General features: G+C 49.9%; 1 protein-coding gene across 1 annotated transcript in view; it reads right to left on the bottom strand.

Annotated features, from left to right (window-relative positions):
• The window catches only part of ift56 (intraflagellar transport 56), a 60635-nt gene extending 44836 nt beyond the window's left edge, over positions 1-15799 (bottom strand). Inside the window, exons 1-5 of the mRNA XM_085969475.1 lie at positions 15637-15799; positions 14029-14200; positions 10121-10195; positions 7435-7537; positions 897-952 (exon numbers count right to left, since the gene is read on the bottom strand). Of these exons, the coding sequence (XP_085825601.1) occupies positions 897-952; positions 7435-7537; positions 10121-10195; positions 14029-14200; positions 15637-15761 (531 nt within the window). The 5' untranslated portion in view covers positions 15762-15799. The remainder of the gene's footprint in view (positions 1-896; positions 953-7434; positions 7538-10120; positions 10196-14028; positions 14201-15636) is intronic.

Genomic DNA, 15799 nt, shown 5'->3' on the forward strand with positions numbered 1-15799 from the left:
TGGATGTTTAAGGTGGTGGATGGGCTACAGATCAAACAGACCGCTTTCCTGGGTAGCGTCGAGTTTCTTGGTACATCCAGGCAAGTGGAGAGTAATTCATCACACTCCTGACTTGTGCCTTGTAAGCGGTGAAGAAGCTTTGGGGAGTCAGGAGTTGAGCCACTCGCTGCAGAATACCTAGCCTCTGATCTGCTTTAGTAGCCACAGTATTTATGTGGCTGGTCCAGTTGAGTTTCTGGACAATGGTGACCCCCCCCAGGATGTTGATGGTGGGGGATTTGGCGATGGCAATGCCACTGAATATCACGGGGAAATGGGTTGGCTCCCCTGTTGGAGATGGTCACTGCCTCGCACTAGAGTGACTGACTATGAGTAGGGGTGGAAATATTGTTGGGAGTCAAGAGATGTACTCTTTCACCAATGTAAATTCAGTACCAAGAGCTTTTTACAGTCTGCAATGGGTGGAATTTGATAAAATTAGAAAGGACAAACCCACCTAAAATGTATTTTGTTTACGCTGAGTGGACTGTATTTGGTGCCAAATTGGAGCAAAAATCATCTGAAAACACTGTGGCAATTTTGCTCCAGCTCCCTCTCTAACTCCGGTACCGCGGCAGACGTAAGTAAGGAGGCGTTTGGATGCCAGGGTTCACTAAACTGCCAGCTGTTCAGCAACAGAGCTCTTTCAAACCCTCAATCAATACATAAAGATCCAAAACTTGCGCACGATTAAAATGAACAAAATGTTTCAGGTTTGCTGACCAAGCACACTCACAATGCAAACGTGCCACGAGCCTCACCGCCCGCGGCTGTCCAGTCACGGATCATTAGCCCGTGCCCTACAAATACTGCCGTCCTGCAGGCCCGAAGCCCGAAGACTCACAACATCTGCCTACCTGAGGCGTTGTTGGCTCCAGATCCTTGATAAGATTATAGGCCTCCTGCACATCATCTGTAACAAGTTATCTGAGCGTTAGCAAAGTGAGGTGGTTGCAGGTAAACACAGGTGGAATAAAAGCAAAGAAAACTCGACAGGCACAGCAGGTGGGCAGTTCACATAGGAGAGCAAATCCAGGTTAACTTTTTTGTTGAGGCATGACTTTGGAACTGAAGCTTACGGATTTCCCCGAATTTCCCATTGCTTTGCACAGTGTCAGCCGTGGCTCAGTGGGCAGCACCCTCGCCGCCGAATCAAAAAGGTTGTAGGTTCGAGTCCCGCTCCAGAGGCTTGAGCACAAATCCGGGCGGACACTCCACTCCAGTGCAGTGCGGAGGGAGTGCTGCACTGTCAGAGGGGGAAATAAGGGTTTCCCCTTGTGGTAAACCACTGTTTGTATTCAACTGTGTACATGCCTCGGCTGACTCCTCCCACAAGTCCTAGTATAAAGGTGACTGCTCCCCAGCCCTTTGTATTTCTGGACCGGTCGACCACTCGAGGCAGACCTTCATTCTTTTGTTAATAAAAGCCTTTAGTTACTCTCTTAACTCTCAGTCTTTTATGAGTAATTGATAGCGCATCAATTTTATTAACAAAAATTTTATAATGGAGAAGATCCTCACACCAGCATGCCTGGACTTAGATCATCGGGAGGCGGACTCATCCACCAAGTTTACTCACTGGCTTAAGTGTTTCGAAAAATTCCTGACCGCCTCCGCAGCAATCAAATCGGACGAGGACAAACTGGATGTCCTGACCTCCAAAGTGAACCACCGAGTGTACTCGGTCATCCAAGACGCGACCTCGTACGCGGACGCTATCAAGCTCCTCAAGGACCAGTACACGCGCCCAGTGAACGAAGTGTACGCCAGGCACCTTCTGGGGAGTCGTAAACAACAACCTGGGGAATCGACCGTGGAATACCTTCAGGCACTGTCTGTGCTTGGCCGGGCCTGTGGTTGTAAGGATGTAAAGGCCGCCGTGTACACAGAGGAACTTATCCGGGACGCTTTTGTAGCGGGCCACAGATCCAATTACACCCGACAGCGACTGTTGGAGCAGAGTGACCTCGACCTCAACAAGGCCTCTGAACTCGCACTATCATTGGATGCAGCCTACCGGGGCATGGATGCCTACTCCTCTGCACCGTGGACGCCGCGGGGAATAACAGCCTGGGACACGGTAGGACCGCCTCATAGCGCCGTGCCACCCCAGCCACGGCCCAACTACCGCAGCAGTGTCCCAAGGCCAGACAGCAGTGCCCCAAGGCCAGAAATGCTACTTCTGTGGCCAGGCAAAACACCCCAGAGCACGCTGCCCGGCGAAAAACACGATCTGCTCGGGCTGCGGGAAGAAGGGACACTACGCTAACGTCTGCAGGGCCAAAGCCACCCCGAACCCCAGCAGCGCCGCGTGTGGGCCATGCGGGCCGCCATCTTGGGCCTCCCCGGCCATGTGCGAACCACCGGTACAGCAGCCATTTTGGACGCCTCCAGCCACATGGGGATCATGGACGCCGCCATCTTGGACGACAGCCGGAACGCAGCAGGCCCCCAACACCGCCTCATCTGATACCCGCAGCGACACACCGACCCCTACGCTGGCATCCGTTACACTGGACCAAGCGAGACCGCACCAGCTGGCCAGTTCCACAATGGACATTAAGGTAAATGGCCACGATACAATCTGCCTTTTTGACTCTGGGAGCACGGAGAGCTTCATCCACCCTGACACGGTGCGGCGTTGCTCTCTCCCAGTCCTGCCTGCGCACCAGCGGATTTCTATGGCCTCAGAGTCCCAGTCGGCGGACATCGGCGGCTACTGCGTAGTGACACTCGTAGTAGACGGGACCGTGTACGATCATTTTAAACTTCTGGTCCTGCCCGACCTCTGCGCTGCCGTCCTGCTGGGGTTAGATTTTCAGTGCCACCTTAAAAGTGTTACGATGGCGTACGGTGGACCCCTACCCCCACTCACAGTCCGCAGCCAGCTGCTCCCAAATTGCCCGCCGCGCACCAGGTGCAACCTCTCCACACTCAGAGTCACCCCCCCCCCCCCCCCCCCCACTGTTTGCTAACCTCACCCCCGACTGTAAGCCCATCGCCACAAAGAGCAGGCGATACAGTGCCGGGGACAGGGTTCCCTTTGGCGTCACCAACGGGGTCTCCGTCTTCCAAAGGGAGATGGACCGGATGGTAGATCAAAATGCGTTGCAGGCCACTTTCCCATATCTGGACAATGTGACCATCTGCGGCCGTGACTTGCAGGACCATGACGCAAACCTCGAAAAATTCCTCCGCACCGCCCAACTCCTGAACCTGACATATAACAAGGAGAAGTGCATATTCCGCACAAACCGCCTCGCCATCCTTGGCTGTGTTGTGGAACACGGAGTCATCGGCCCCGACCCCGACCGGATGCGTCCCCTTATGGAACTCCCACTGCCCCACTGCCTCAAGGCCCTGAAGAGGTGCCTAGGGTTTTTCTCCTATTATGCCCAGTGGGTCCCCTACTATGCGGACAAGGCCCATCCGCTGATCAAGTCCACCTCTTTTCCCTTGACGGCAGAGGCCCGCTTAGCCTTCCACCGTATCAAGGAAGACATTGCCAAAGCCACCATGCACGCAGTGGACGAATCCATCCCCTTCCAGGTGGAAAGCGACGTGTCCGACTTTGCCCTGGCCGCTACCCTCAATCAGGCGGGGAGACCCGTGGCCTTCTTTTCACGAACCCTCCAAGGCCTGGAGACCAGACACTCCGCTGTTGAGAAGGAGGCCCAGGCGATTGTGGAGGCTGTGCGTCATTGGAGGCACTGCCTGGCCGGAAAACGATTTACCCTGCTCACTGACCAACGTTCAGTTGCTTTCATGTTTAACAACAAGCAGAGGGGCAAAATCAAAAATGACAAGATCTTGAGGTGGAGAATCGAACTTTCCACCTACAATTACGAGATCTTGTACCGGCCCGGGAAGCTCAATGAACCCCCGGATGCGCTATCGCGTGGCACCTGCGCCAGCGCGCAGATCGATAGACTGCGGGCCCTCCACAATGACCTCTGCCACCCGGGGGTCACCAGGTTCTTCCACTTCATCAAGGCCCGCAACCTGCCTTACTCTATTGAGGAGGTCAGGACCATGACCAGGAACTGCCAAGTCTGCGCTGAGTGCAAACCGCACTTTTATAGACCAGACAGGGCCCACCTGATAAAAGCCACTCGCCCCTTCGAGCGCCTGAGCGTTGATTTTAAAGGGCCTCTCCCCTCCTCCGACCGCAATGTGTACTTCCTCAATATTATTGATGAGTACTCCCGTTTCCCGTTCGCCATCCCCTGCCCGGACATGACCAGTGCCACGGTCATTAAATGTCTGAACGACCTCTTCACCCTGTTCGGTTTCCCCAGCTATATCCATAGCGACCGGGGCTCATCGTTTATGAGCGACGAACTCCGTCAGTACCTGCTAACTAGGGGTATTGCCACAAGCAGGACCACCAGTTACAACCCCCGGGGGAACGGACAGGTGGAAAGAGAAAATGCGACAGTTTGGAAAGCCGCCCTGCTAGCCTTAAAGTCTAGGGGCCTTCCAACCTCCCGCTGGCAGGATGTGCTCCCCGATGCGCTCCACTCTATTCGGTCACTGCTCTGCACTGCCACTAACGCCACCCCTCATGAGAAAATGTTTGTCTTCCCAAGGAAGTCCACATCGGGGACATCGCTACCGCCATGGCTGACGTCCCCGGGGCCGGTCCTACTGAGAAGGCACGTGAGGACCCATAAAACGGACCCCCTGGTCGAGAGGGTCGACCTCCTCCACGCCAACCCCCAGTATGCTTACATTGCATACCCGGACGGGCTGGAGGACACAGTCTCCATAAGAGACCTTGCACCCTCGGGGGCCGCAGTAACCCACTACTCACTACCACCCCCCCCACGATCCGATATCCAGCCCCAGCAGACGGCAGGCCTGGGCCCCGCGACCCGCTCGACATCTACGAGGACGACACGCCTGTGCCACAGCCTACGCAGGACTCGACGCCGGAAGCTCCACTACCCCTGCCGTCGCCACGCCGATCACAGTGGCAGACAAGACCTCCGGAGAGACTCCAATACACTAACTTTTAATACACTTCACCCCGCCAGACTCAATTTTAAACAAGGGGTGAATGTGGTAAACCACTGTTTGTATTCCACGGTGTACATGCCTCGGCTGACTCCTCCCACAAGTCCTAGTATAAAGGTGACTGCTCCCCAGCCCTTTGTATTTCTGGACCGGTCGACCACTCGAGGCAGACCTTCATTCTTTTGTTAATAAAAGCCTTTAGTTACTCTCTTAACTCTCAGTCTTTTATGAGTAATTGATAGCGCATCACCCCTGTGGTTCACTTGGTTAAGGGCAACACACAACTGATCTGTACAGACCACCAGGTCTCCATGATTCTCAGTCTGTGGTGTCACCAATGGGAGGCATCCCATGAGCACCTTCCTTCCAACCCCCACCCCCTCAGCTGTGTCAGCCGTGACTCAGTGGGCAGCACCCTCACCTCTGAGTCAGAAGGCTGTGGGTTCAAGCCCCACTCCAGAGACTTGAGCACAAAAATCTAGGCGGACACTCCCAGTGCAGTACTGAGGGAGTGCGGCACTGTCGGAGGTGCCGTCTTTTGGATGAGACGTTGTAAATGTAAAAAGTCCTACGACACTATTTTGAAGAGGAGCAGGGGAGTTATCCCCAGTGTCCTGGCCAATATTTATCCCTCAATCAACATCACTAAAACAGATTATCTGGTTATTATCACATGGGAGCTTGCTGTGCACAAATAGGCTGCCGCATTTCCTACATTACAACAGTGAGTGACTACACTTCAAAAAGTACTTCATTGGCTGTAAAGCGCTTTGGGATGTCTGGTGGTCGTGAAAGGCGCTGTAGAAATGCAAGTCTACCTTACTTGACTCAAGTTTCAATTTTCAGCAGTAGGAACATGACCGGGGACTGCGCTGCTCACAAAGCCTCAGAAGACAACGTTGTCGAAAGAACACAGGGCAGAGATTGCTCGTTTAAACAGGTTTGTGGAACAGCTCGCTTATTTGTCACGTTCTTTCTCAAACTTTGAAACCGTTTTACACGGCTTCACCCACCAAGTGCTGATTGGTCCAACTGCTGGTTTTCAAGTGGAGCTGATTGGTTTATTAGGTGACAATGGGCCAAACAGATTGCATTAAAACGACAACGGGGAGGGTCTGTCCGCTTAAAAAGGACAGACAGACAAAAAAAGCAACTTGCACACAATACAAAAATAGACTCCAGGAATGGTTAAAAAGAATCATTCAAGTCTGAATTCCGCTGGAGCCACAGCGCACTCAGCCTGAGCAACTTCCGGGCATTGCAATCGTAATGGCAGCATTTCTAGAGACATGTTTCATCTTTTTACATTTTGAGCAGAGGGTGCCTGGGTTCCGCACTTGCGATTTTCAGGAGCCCCAAGGTTGGCGGCATTGATCCACCATGGGAGAAAGAAAAGCCTCTCAAGAGGATTCCACCATACTGCCCTTTAAGCCACAACATCTTGTATTTATACAGCACTTTAACGGAGTGCAACGTCCCAAGGCACTTCACAGGAGCGATTATCAAACAAAATTTGACACCTAGCCATATAAGGAGATATTGGAACAGGTGGCCAAAGAGGCAGGTTTTAAGGAGGGTCTGAAAGGAGGAGAAATGGGTAGAGAGGTGGAGAGGTTTAGGGTGGGAATTCCAGAGCTTAGGGCCGAGGCAGTTGAAGGCACGGCCGTCAACGGTGGAGTGATGATAATCGGGGATGTGCAAGAGGCCAGACTGGAGGAGCGCAGAGATCTCGGAGGGTTGCAGGGCTGGAGGAGATTATAGAGATAGGGAGGAGTGGGGCCACAGAGGGATTTAAAAACAAGGATGAGAATTTTAAAACCACGGCGTTGCCGGACCGGAAGCCAGTGTAGGTCAGCGAGCACAGGGGTGATGGGTGAACGGGACCTGGTGCGGGTTAGGACACAGGCAGCCGAGTTTTGGATGACCTCAAGTTTATGGAGGGTGGAAGATGGGAGGTCAGCCGGGAGAACGTTGGTATAGTCAAGTCCAGAGGTAACAGGGGCATGGATGAGGGTTTCAGCAGCGGATGAGCTGAGGCAGGGGCCGAGATGGGCGATGTTACGGAGGTGGAAGTAGACGGTCTTGGTGATGGAGCGGATGTGTGGCCGGAAGCTCAGCTCAGGGTCAAATACGACACCAAAAGAAAATGTCCCAAGGTGCATTATGGAGACGTGGGGAGGGGTTGGGGCGGTGGTGGTGGGGTTTGCGGTAAAGAGAAAAAAAAACCAGGAATGGATAAGGGAATGAAAGCCTAGGCATGCGGAAAAGATTACAAAGGGTCATTGAAATCTTGGTCAAAAAAGATGGGCTGACAGACAGAGATTGGTACAAGAATCTAGATCTATAGCAGTGACAAGAGTTCTGTGGCACAGTACCTACCTTGCCGGAGGTAATAGATGACTAGGTTGAGCCTGGCTTCAGGGATGACATCAATAAGCGGTGGGAGGACCTGCAGGGCCCCCTCCCCACCCCGGAACACCACCTGAAGAAGGGGGGGGGGGTGGGAGGGACACAGTGACATAACATTGACACTTGTAGCACCAGAAATAAGTCACAGTCTCACAGCGGGCCTTTAATCTCAGGTTATCTGATCTGATTTAGGACAAGCTTGTGATAACGCCGACACTGGGATCATTTCGTTTCTCTCAGCTTCCTGCTGTTAATGTGGGGAGCTCAGCCACTTATGGATGTAGCACCAGACTTGCTACCCGTGAACGGACGGGAGATGCCAAAGGCACAGCTTCTTTTCCTATAGTAGCCAATGGGAAATTAGATGGCCACATATTCATTTTCTACCACCGTCCCAACTCACTCACAAAGGTGGTAGGGTCCAGGGCTGCAACATCCCCTTGATTATAACATTAAGAGGTTACCACACAAGCCAAGCTACAGCTCAAGGGCATCTGACTAAAAGTTCCAACGGTGTAAAGCTCACTGATGACGCCACAATTGGAATATTGGATGTAATCGTGGGAGCCTGCCCTCCAAAAAGGATATTGATGGGTCCAAGGAAGATCAACGAGGATTATTCCTAGACTTGTCAGCTGTGGCTCAGTGGGCAGCACTCTCTCGCCTTCGAGTCAGAAGGTTGTGAGTTCATGTCCCCACTCCAGAGACTTGAGCACAAAAATCCAGGCTGACACTCCAGTGCAGTGCTGAGGGAGTGTTGCACTGTCGGAGGTGCCGTCTTTCGGATGAGACGTTAAACTGAGGACCCGTCTGCTCTCGCAGGTGGACGTAAAAAATCCCAAGGCACTATTTCGAAGAAGAGCAGGGGGAGTTCTCCCCGGTGTCCTGGCCAATATTTATCCCTAAATCAACATCTAAAAAAAACCCAGATTATCTGGTCATTATCACATTGCTGTTTGTGGGAGTTTGCTGTGCGTATATTGGCTGCCGCACTTCCTACATTACAACAGTGACTACACTTCAAAAAAAGTACCTAATTGGCTGTAAAACGGTTTGGTACGTCCGGTGGTCGTGAAAGGCGCTATATAAATGCAAGTCTTTCTTTTTTCTTAGAGATCTACGGTTACGAGGAGGCAGTCAGAGATGAACTTAGTTCAATTGCAGAAAAGATGAAGAAGCGGGAACGTGACCCAACTCTTTAAATGCCGAGAGGGACAGGCAATGTAGAGGTAAGGCTACCCACTCAGACTGTGAGCACAGAGCTCGAGGTCAAGTGAGAGACGAGGGAGTAGAAGAATTCTATCTCTCCCTCATAGGAGTGGAAAAGCACCTGTAGCTGTGCTGATTAATTCCTTCAAAAAGGAACTGGATAAATATCTAGTGGGATGGGATTGGAGGTTATAGGGATCAGTGTAGAATTATCCCAATATTAGGCTGGCCAAAATCCATTTAAATTGTATCTAAACAAGTATATATATATTTCATTCTGTATAGATTTCATTTCAGATTTCCAGCATTTGGCTTTTGCTGTAACTGTGAGAATTCGATATCATTAACTGTTTGGATTCCAGTAACAAAATAATTCATGGGCACTTGCTAGATAATGGACATTTACTTGCATTATTACGAGTACAGTATCCTAGTCGTTATGGTACAGGCAAAGACTTTGTTTTTATTTGTTCACGGGATGTGGGCGTCACTGGCAAGGCCAGCATTTATTGCCCATCCCTAATTGCTTCTTGAACCGTTGCAGTCCGTGTGATGAAGGTGCTCCCACAGTGCGGTCAGGGAGGGAGTTCCAGGATTTTGACCCAGCGACGATGAAGGAACGGGGATACAGGAAACTCTCGTTTAAACGGCACCTAAATATCCGGAATTCTCTACTAACCGGCAAAATTCTCGCTCCGAAAACAACACCTCAATAACCGGCAATGTTGCCGAGTCCGAGTCTCCCGCAGTGGCCGAGGGAGTTAGTCAGTGGGGGGAGTTCTCCAAACTGCCACGACTCGGCTTCTTGGCGCTGTCGGAAGTCGGAACACCTCATTAACAGGAGTCGGACTCTCCTGCGGTGTAGGCGAGTGCCCAATTACTGTACACTGCACATTTCTTGATTTTTTAATTTTTGTTTGTTAAAAATAGCCTCGGCAGATAACCCTCTCTGTCATCCGGAATTTTTAATCAACCGGCACCATCCCGATCCCGTCGGTGCCGGATACCAAAGCGTTTCCTGTATATTTCCAAGTCAGGATGGTGTGTGACTTGGAGGGGAGTTTGGAGGTGGTGGTGTTCCCATGTCCCTGCTGCCCTCGTCCTTCTGGGTGGTAGAGGCCGCGGGTTTGGGAGGACGTGCATTTCTATAGTGCCTTATACTTAGTGTTACTGGACTAGAGGTCATGAGCTCAAAACCCAGTTGTGAAACCGAATTCAATAAATTTGGTAATTTGTGAGCTGGCACCAGAAAATGACCATGAAAGCTGTAAAAACCCCACCCTGCTTCACGGCTGTCCTTCTGGCCTACACACGATTCTGGTCCCATACGGTGTGGTTGATTTTCAATGCACTCAGGGCAATAAATACAGCCTTGTCCCGCATCTCCAGAACAACTCTTTAAAAAAGAACATTCACGAGCCTGGCAGGGAGAGGTTTACGTACATACCAGGTTGTGCTTAATGAGCTCCTTCGCAAAATCAAACACAGGAGAGGCAATGTCCATCAAATTTTTCAGCTCCGCCTGGGGAAGAAACACAAAACCAATAAAAACAAAGGTTATTATTTTTCTAAAAAAACTCTTCAGCTGTAATCTTTTACTAATTTTACAAAAAGAAAAATACCTATATGGTTACTCCATTCCGAACACATTTTGCAGGCGTCAGCAAATCCACAGCCAGTGTGTCAGCTTGACAAGACAAGGGAATACACAATGAATGGTAGGACCCTAGGGAGGACAGAGGATCAGAGGGACCTTGGTGTGCATGTACATAGATCCCTGAAGGCAGCAGGACAGGTAGATAAGGTGGTTAAGAAGGCATATGGGATACTTGCCTTCATTAGCCGAGGCATAGAATGTAAGAGCAGGGAGGTTATGATGGAGCTGTACAAAACACTAGTTAGGCCACAGCTGGAATACTGTGTGCCGTTCTGGTCGCCACACTATAGGATGGATGTGATTGCATTGGAGAGGGTGCAGAGGAGATTCACCAGGATGTTACCTGGGCTGGAGCACTTCAGCTATGAAGAGAGACTGGACAGGCTGGGGTTGTTTTCCTTGGAGCAGAGAAGGCTGAGGGGGGACCTGATTGAGGTGTACAAAATTATGAGGGGCATAGATAGGGTAGATAGAAAGGAACTTTTCCCCTTAGTAGAGGGGTCAATAACCAGGGGGCATAGTTTCAAGGTAAGGGGCAGGAGGTTTAGAGGGGATTTGAGGAGAAACTTTTTCACCCAGAGGGTGGTTGGAATCTGGAACTCACTGCCTGAAAGGGTGCTAGAGGCAGGAACCCTCAACATTCAAGAAGCATTTAGATGAGCACTTGAAACGCCATAGCATACAAGGCTACGGACCAAGTGCTGGAAAATGGGATTAGACAGGGCTTGATGGCCGGCGTGGACACGATGGGCCTCTTTCTGTGCTGTATAACTCTATGGTGGCACTTTCATCTCTGGCCTAGAAGATGGTGAGCTCCAGCCCCATTCCAGGTCTTGACCACATAATCTAGGCTAACACTCCAGGTCTGTACGGAGAGAGTGCTCCATAGTCAGAGGCACTGCTCTCCGAGTCAGACATTAAACAACAAGTGCGAGGAGCTCATGGATTTCTTTGTCATTAAGCCGGCGACCATCCGCTCAGCCACTACACCTTCGCCCTCCGGATCACACCTGCCCTGAACCTGGGGCTTTCTCCTATTTCCCCTCATACCCTCTCCAAGTTCATTTTGTCCATGAGACCCAACCTCCTGCTTCCTTGACCCCATTCCCACTAAGTGCAGACCACCTGACGTAATAAAACTCACTACGCACTTGGTTTGAGCATAAAGCAAGGCTTTAATCAACTTGTTTCAGAACATGGAGGTCTAGTTGTACTTCACTAGTTCCTTGTTTTACAAAATGTCCCTGGAAAGCTGGGCCCACGCCCGAGTATTTATACTCCTTGGACGTCCAGCGTTATTTCATAAGTACAGGAAACTTTGTGCTATCCGGCACCCACGGGACCGAGCTGCTGCCGTTGCCTCAAAACTGCCGTACTCTCCAGAGTTAATGTTGAGAGATACGGAGATTCTTATCTCCGTATTTGACAACAAACACTGTTGCTTAGCAACAGCTTCTAAACACTCGGGTGTGGCCCTAAAGCTCTGTAGCTGAAGCTGTTGCTATAGCTACAGACCTTGCACAGCTTGACTGTTCAAACAAAGCAAAAAAAACAAACAAAAAGAATAAAAAACGGCTGCTGATTTTTGCCGGTGGCTCCAGATTGCCGGATAGCTCACCTCCGGATAGCACAAAGTTTCCTGTAGTTTCTTGATGATGAGATTTATAACACCACCCAAATTCCTTTCCTGACTCCTGTGCTAGTTGACTTTGTAAATGGTTCCCTTTCCTCAGATTCTGTCTCCCTCCCTTTCAAAACCGCCATCATTAACACCACCTCAAAAAATCCACCCTTGACCCCTTTATCCTCAACAACTTCTGTCCCATCTCCAAACGCCCATTCCTCTCCAAAGTCCTTGAACGTGGTCATTTCCCAAATCTGTGGCAAATCGTCCTCCCCAGCCAATGTCTCAGGCTCAATCAGAATACTTGTAATCGCAAGCATCCTCTTCAACCCGAGCTGAGCTTCCGACTTCATATCCTCTCCATCACCAAGACCACCTACATCCACCTCAGTAACGTCACTTGCTTCCGCCCCTACCTCAGACCAGTAGCTGTGAAACCCTTTGCCACCTCCAGACTCCACTATTCCAATGCATTCCTGGCTAGCCTCCCATCCTCCACTCTCCGTACACTTCAGCTCACCAACAACTCTGCTGCCCGTTATCCCGTCCCGCACCAAGTCCAGCTCAGCCATCGCCCCAGTCTTTGCTGTCCTACAATGGCTCCTGGGCCCCCAATTCTCAATTTAAAATTTGTTTAAAATCTCTTCATGGCCTCTCCCCACTCCAGGCCTACACCCCTCCCCTCCCCAAATTCTCCGCTCCTCTTACTCTGGCCTTTGGCATAGGTGGGAAGGTGGTCTCCTACACTTGAAGTCCAAGATGCTGGGTGGGGAGAGTGCTACCACTGAGCCACGGCTGACATCTAGGTGCCTTAAAGGGTCTTAAAATCTCAGTGTCGACAAATATGTTTTCACGAGAGAATTACAGATAATTCTTCAGCCCATTTTAATTCATCCACCCAGAAAGCCCCTTTAGTACCGTCCCCCTTGCCGTATTCAATTATTGTTTTATTCGTTCCTGGGATGTGGGCGTCGCTGGCAAGGCCTGTATTTATTGCCCATCCCTAGTTGCCCTTGAGAAGGGGGTGGTGAGCCGCCTTCTTGAACCGCTACAGTCCGTGTGGTGAAGATGTTCCCACAGTGCTGTTAGGGAGGGAGTTCCAGGATTTGACCAGCGACGATTAAGGAACGGCGATATATTTCCAAGTCAGGATGGTGTGTGACTTGGAGGTGGTGGTGTTCCCATGCACCTGCTGCCCTTGTCCTTCTAGGTGGTAGAGGTTGCAGGTTTGGGAGGTGCTGTCGAAGAAGTCTTGGCAAGTTGTTGCAGTGCATCTTGTAGATGGTACACACTGCAGCCACAGTGCACCGGTGGTGGAGTGAGTGAATGTTGAAGGTGGTGGATGAATTGGTCCTTAAATGATCCCAACTGATTGTCCTCCATGACTCTATCTGGGAGTCTATTCCATGCAGAGCACTGTGTTCGTGAAGAAGAACTTCCTAATATCTGACCTAAATATGCCTTTCACTTGTTTGAACAGTGGCACTTTATCCTACTCTCGCAGTTTATTTTGAAGTAAATTTCTGAATTTACCTCTGCCATACCATCCAGCCTCCTTTCATGGATGAAAAGCCCAAGTTTCTCCAGTCTCTGGGTTGGATCAGATGAGGACTAAATGATTGAAATCACCTCAACTGAAAACTGGCTGAATGTTTTACCACGCTGATATCCCTCACTTTTATTAGCTAAAAAAACGCACAAAAAACCCACCGTTTTAAGAAAAGTGATGGATCGAGAGAAGACTAGAAGAATTCTTTTCACTTGAAGGGTTATTAGGATCTGGAAATTGGTACCACTAGCGGCTCCTGAAGCCAAGTCAACCAGGACATTTAAAAAAAACATTAAAGGAGGGAGCAAGGAAATGGGATTAGAGTGAAAGGCTCCAATATGGAGCTAGCAATAGTCAGGTATGATAAACCAAATAGCCTTACTGTGATTCTATGACCTCTCAAAGGACCTGGATGAATGACCAGGTAGCAGCTATCGGGGAAGGCTTTGTACGGGACTCAACAGACCTGATCTAGGAAGAATGAAAACTTAAGTGTTAGTCTCCGTCCTCAGCTCAGGATGCTACCTCTGCTGCCTTGCCGTTGTAGAGCCGGAAGTGGTTGCAGGCTTTCAGGTTCAGCGCGATGGTGCTGTCGGGGTAATGCTGCAGATAAACCGCCAGAACTTCCTGGGAAACATCGTAATAATCCAGTTTATAGTAGCAGAGTGCTACGTACACGTTCAAGGCCATGAACTCCCTAGCAAAAGACAAAAGGGAAAAGTCAGCAAGCTTAAAGAACCACATGATAGTTGAAAAGGAGAGCTGTAAAACGATGGAGGTGAGTACTGTTGTTGGGAGGGGTCGGGCAGGACTGGGTAAAGAAACCCTGTCCAACCTTTGTTAGGTTCATCATCTCTTCATCTAGGTTTAACCTGGCTGGATTCACTCAACTGTTAGTGAAACAAGAGCTAAGAACCCAATCCTAAGACTTTATATCCAACCCGATGCGTCTCTGAGCGTAATGTGTACGAGTTAATTCCCTGTGGCTTTGGTCACAGGCAAAGATTTAGAACAGGAGTCTTGGTCTTCCTGTAACTCTCTCTCTGTTTCGCCTGCACTCTCCACATCAGTCTGCCTCCTTTCTATCTTTGTTTGTGTTTCAATCTTTCTGTCTCCCTCTCTCTCTCTTCATCTCTGTATGTACCAAATGCGACACAAACGCAAATTGTTTGCCTCTCTGACTCTTTTTCTGTACATCCAGCTCTCCGCTTCTCACACACATTCTTTATCGCTCTTTGTGTATCTAACTAGGAACAGGAGGAGGCTATTCAGCCCCTCAAGCCTGTTCCGCCATTCCATTAGATACTGGCTAATCTGTAAAAATGCTTTTCTTATAATGAGATAAATAAAACTGTGGTGCACTGATCTGTGGAACTAGTGGCTGAGTAAAAGCCTTCAAAAGGTTTTTGAAAGATACCCTGTATAAAATGTAGGCAGCAGCAACAGGTGAGTGGAAATGGGTTGCTGAGCTCCTCAATGGTGGGTGCCTGTGGGAACTAGTGTTCACAATCTCAGAACAAGGGGTCGGCCATTTTGGAGTGAGGTAAGAAATGTCTTCACTCAAAGGGTGGTGAATGTTTGGAATTCCCTACCCCAGAGGGCTGTGGAGGCTCAGTCGTTGAGTATATTCAAGACACAGATCGATAGATTTTTGGATATTAAGGGAATCAAGGGATATGGGATAGTGCTGGAAGGTGGAGATGAGGTAGAAGATCAGCCATGGTCTTATTGAATGGCGGAGCAGGCTCGAGGGGCCAAATGGCCTACTCCTGCTCCTATTTCTTATGTTCTCATGTCCTGAAGGTGTTCTGAGAAGTTGTCAAGTGTCCTTCCATAGCATAAATACAGTATTTCCAAATGGGTGAGATTAGGGTACAGCATTAACCTGCCACATTTACCACCTCTACAATGGGTCCTGTGGTCAATGAATAGCTTGTTACAACTCAGCGGAGGCTGCACATGTCCTACTGGTACTGTCTTGGCCAGTGTGCTGATCTGTTAACAACTTGTTAATAGGACGCCAGTTTATTCTCTAATACCCAACCCCTGGTGTCTCATTTACATGTAAGCAGTAACTTGGCATTATTTTCCTTCCTTGATCTGTTCACCGGTGAGAACAATGGCGGGAGTTACCGGTTGTCAAGCAGGATGCGCTTGTAGATATCAATGGCCTCCTGGTAATGGGAGCGCATGTAGTGGATCGAAGCCAAACTGAGCTGATCCTCAGTGATGTCCTGTAGGTTCTGGTGGTAGTTCATCAGTCTCTCTCGTCACTGAACTGGGACAAAACACGAGG

The sequence above is a fragment of the Somniosus microcephalus genome, chromosome 28, assembly GCF_052327205.1.
Source record: "Somniosus microcephalus isolate GS21.2 chromosome 28, FLI_Smic_1.0, whole genome shotgun sequence".
Classification (NCBI taxonomy): Eukaryota; Metazoa; Chordata; class Chondrichthyes; order Squaliformes; family Somniosidae; genus Somniosus; species Somniosus microcephalus.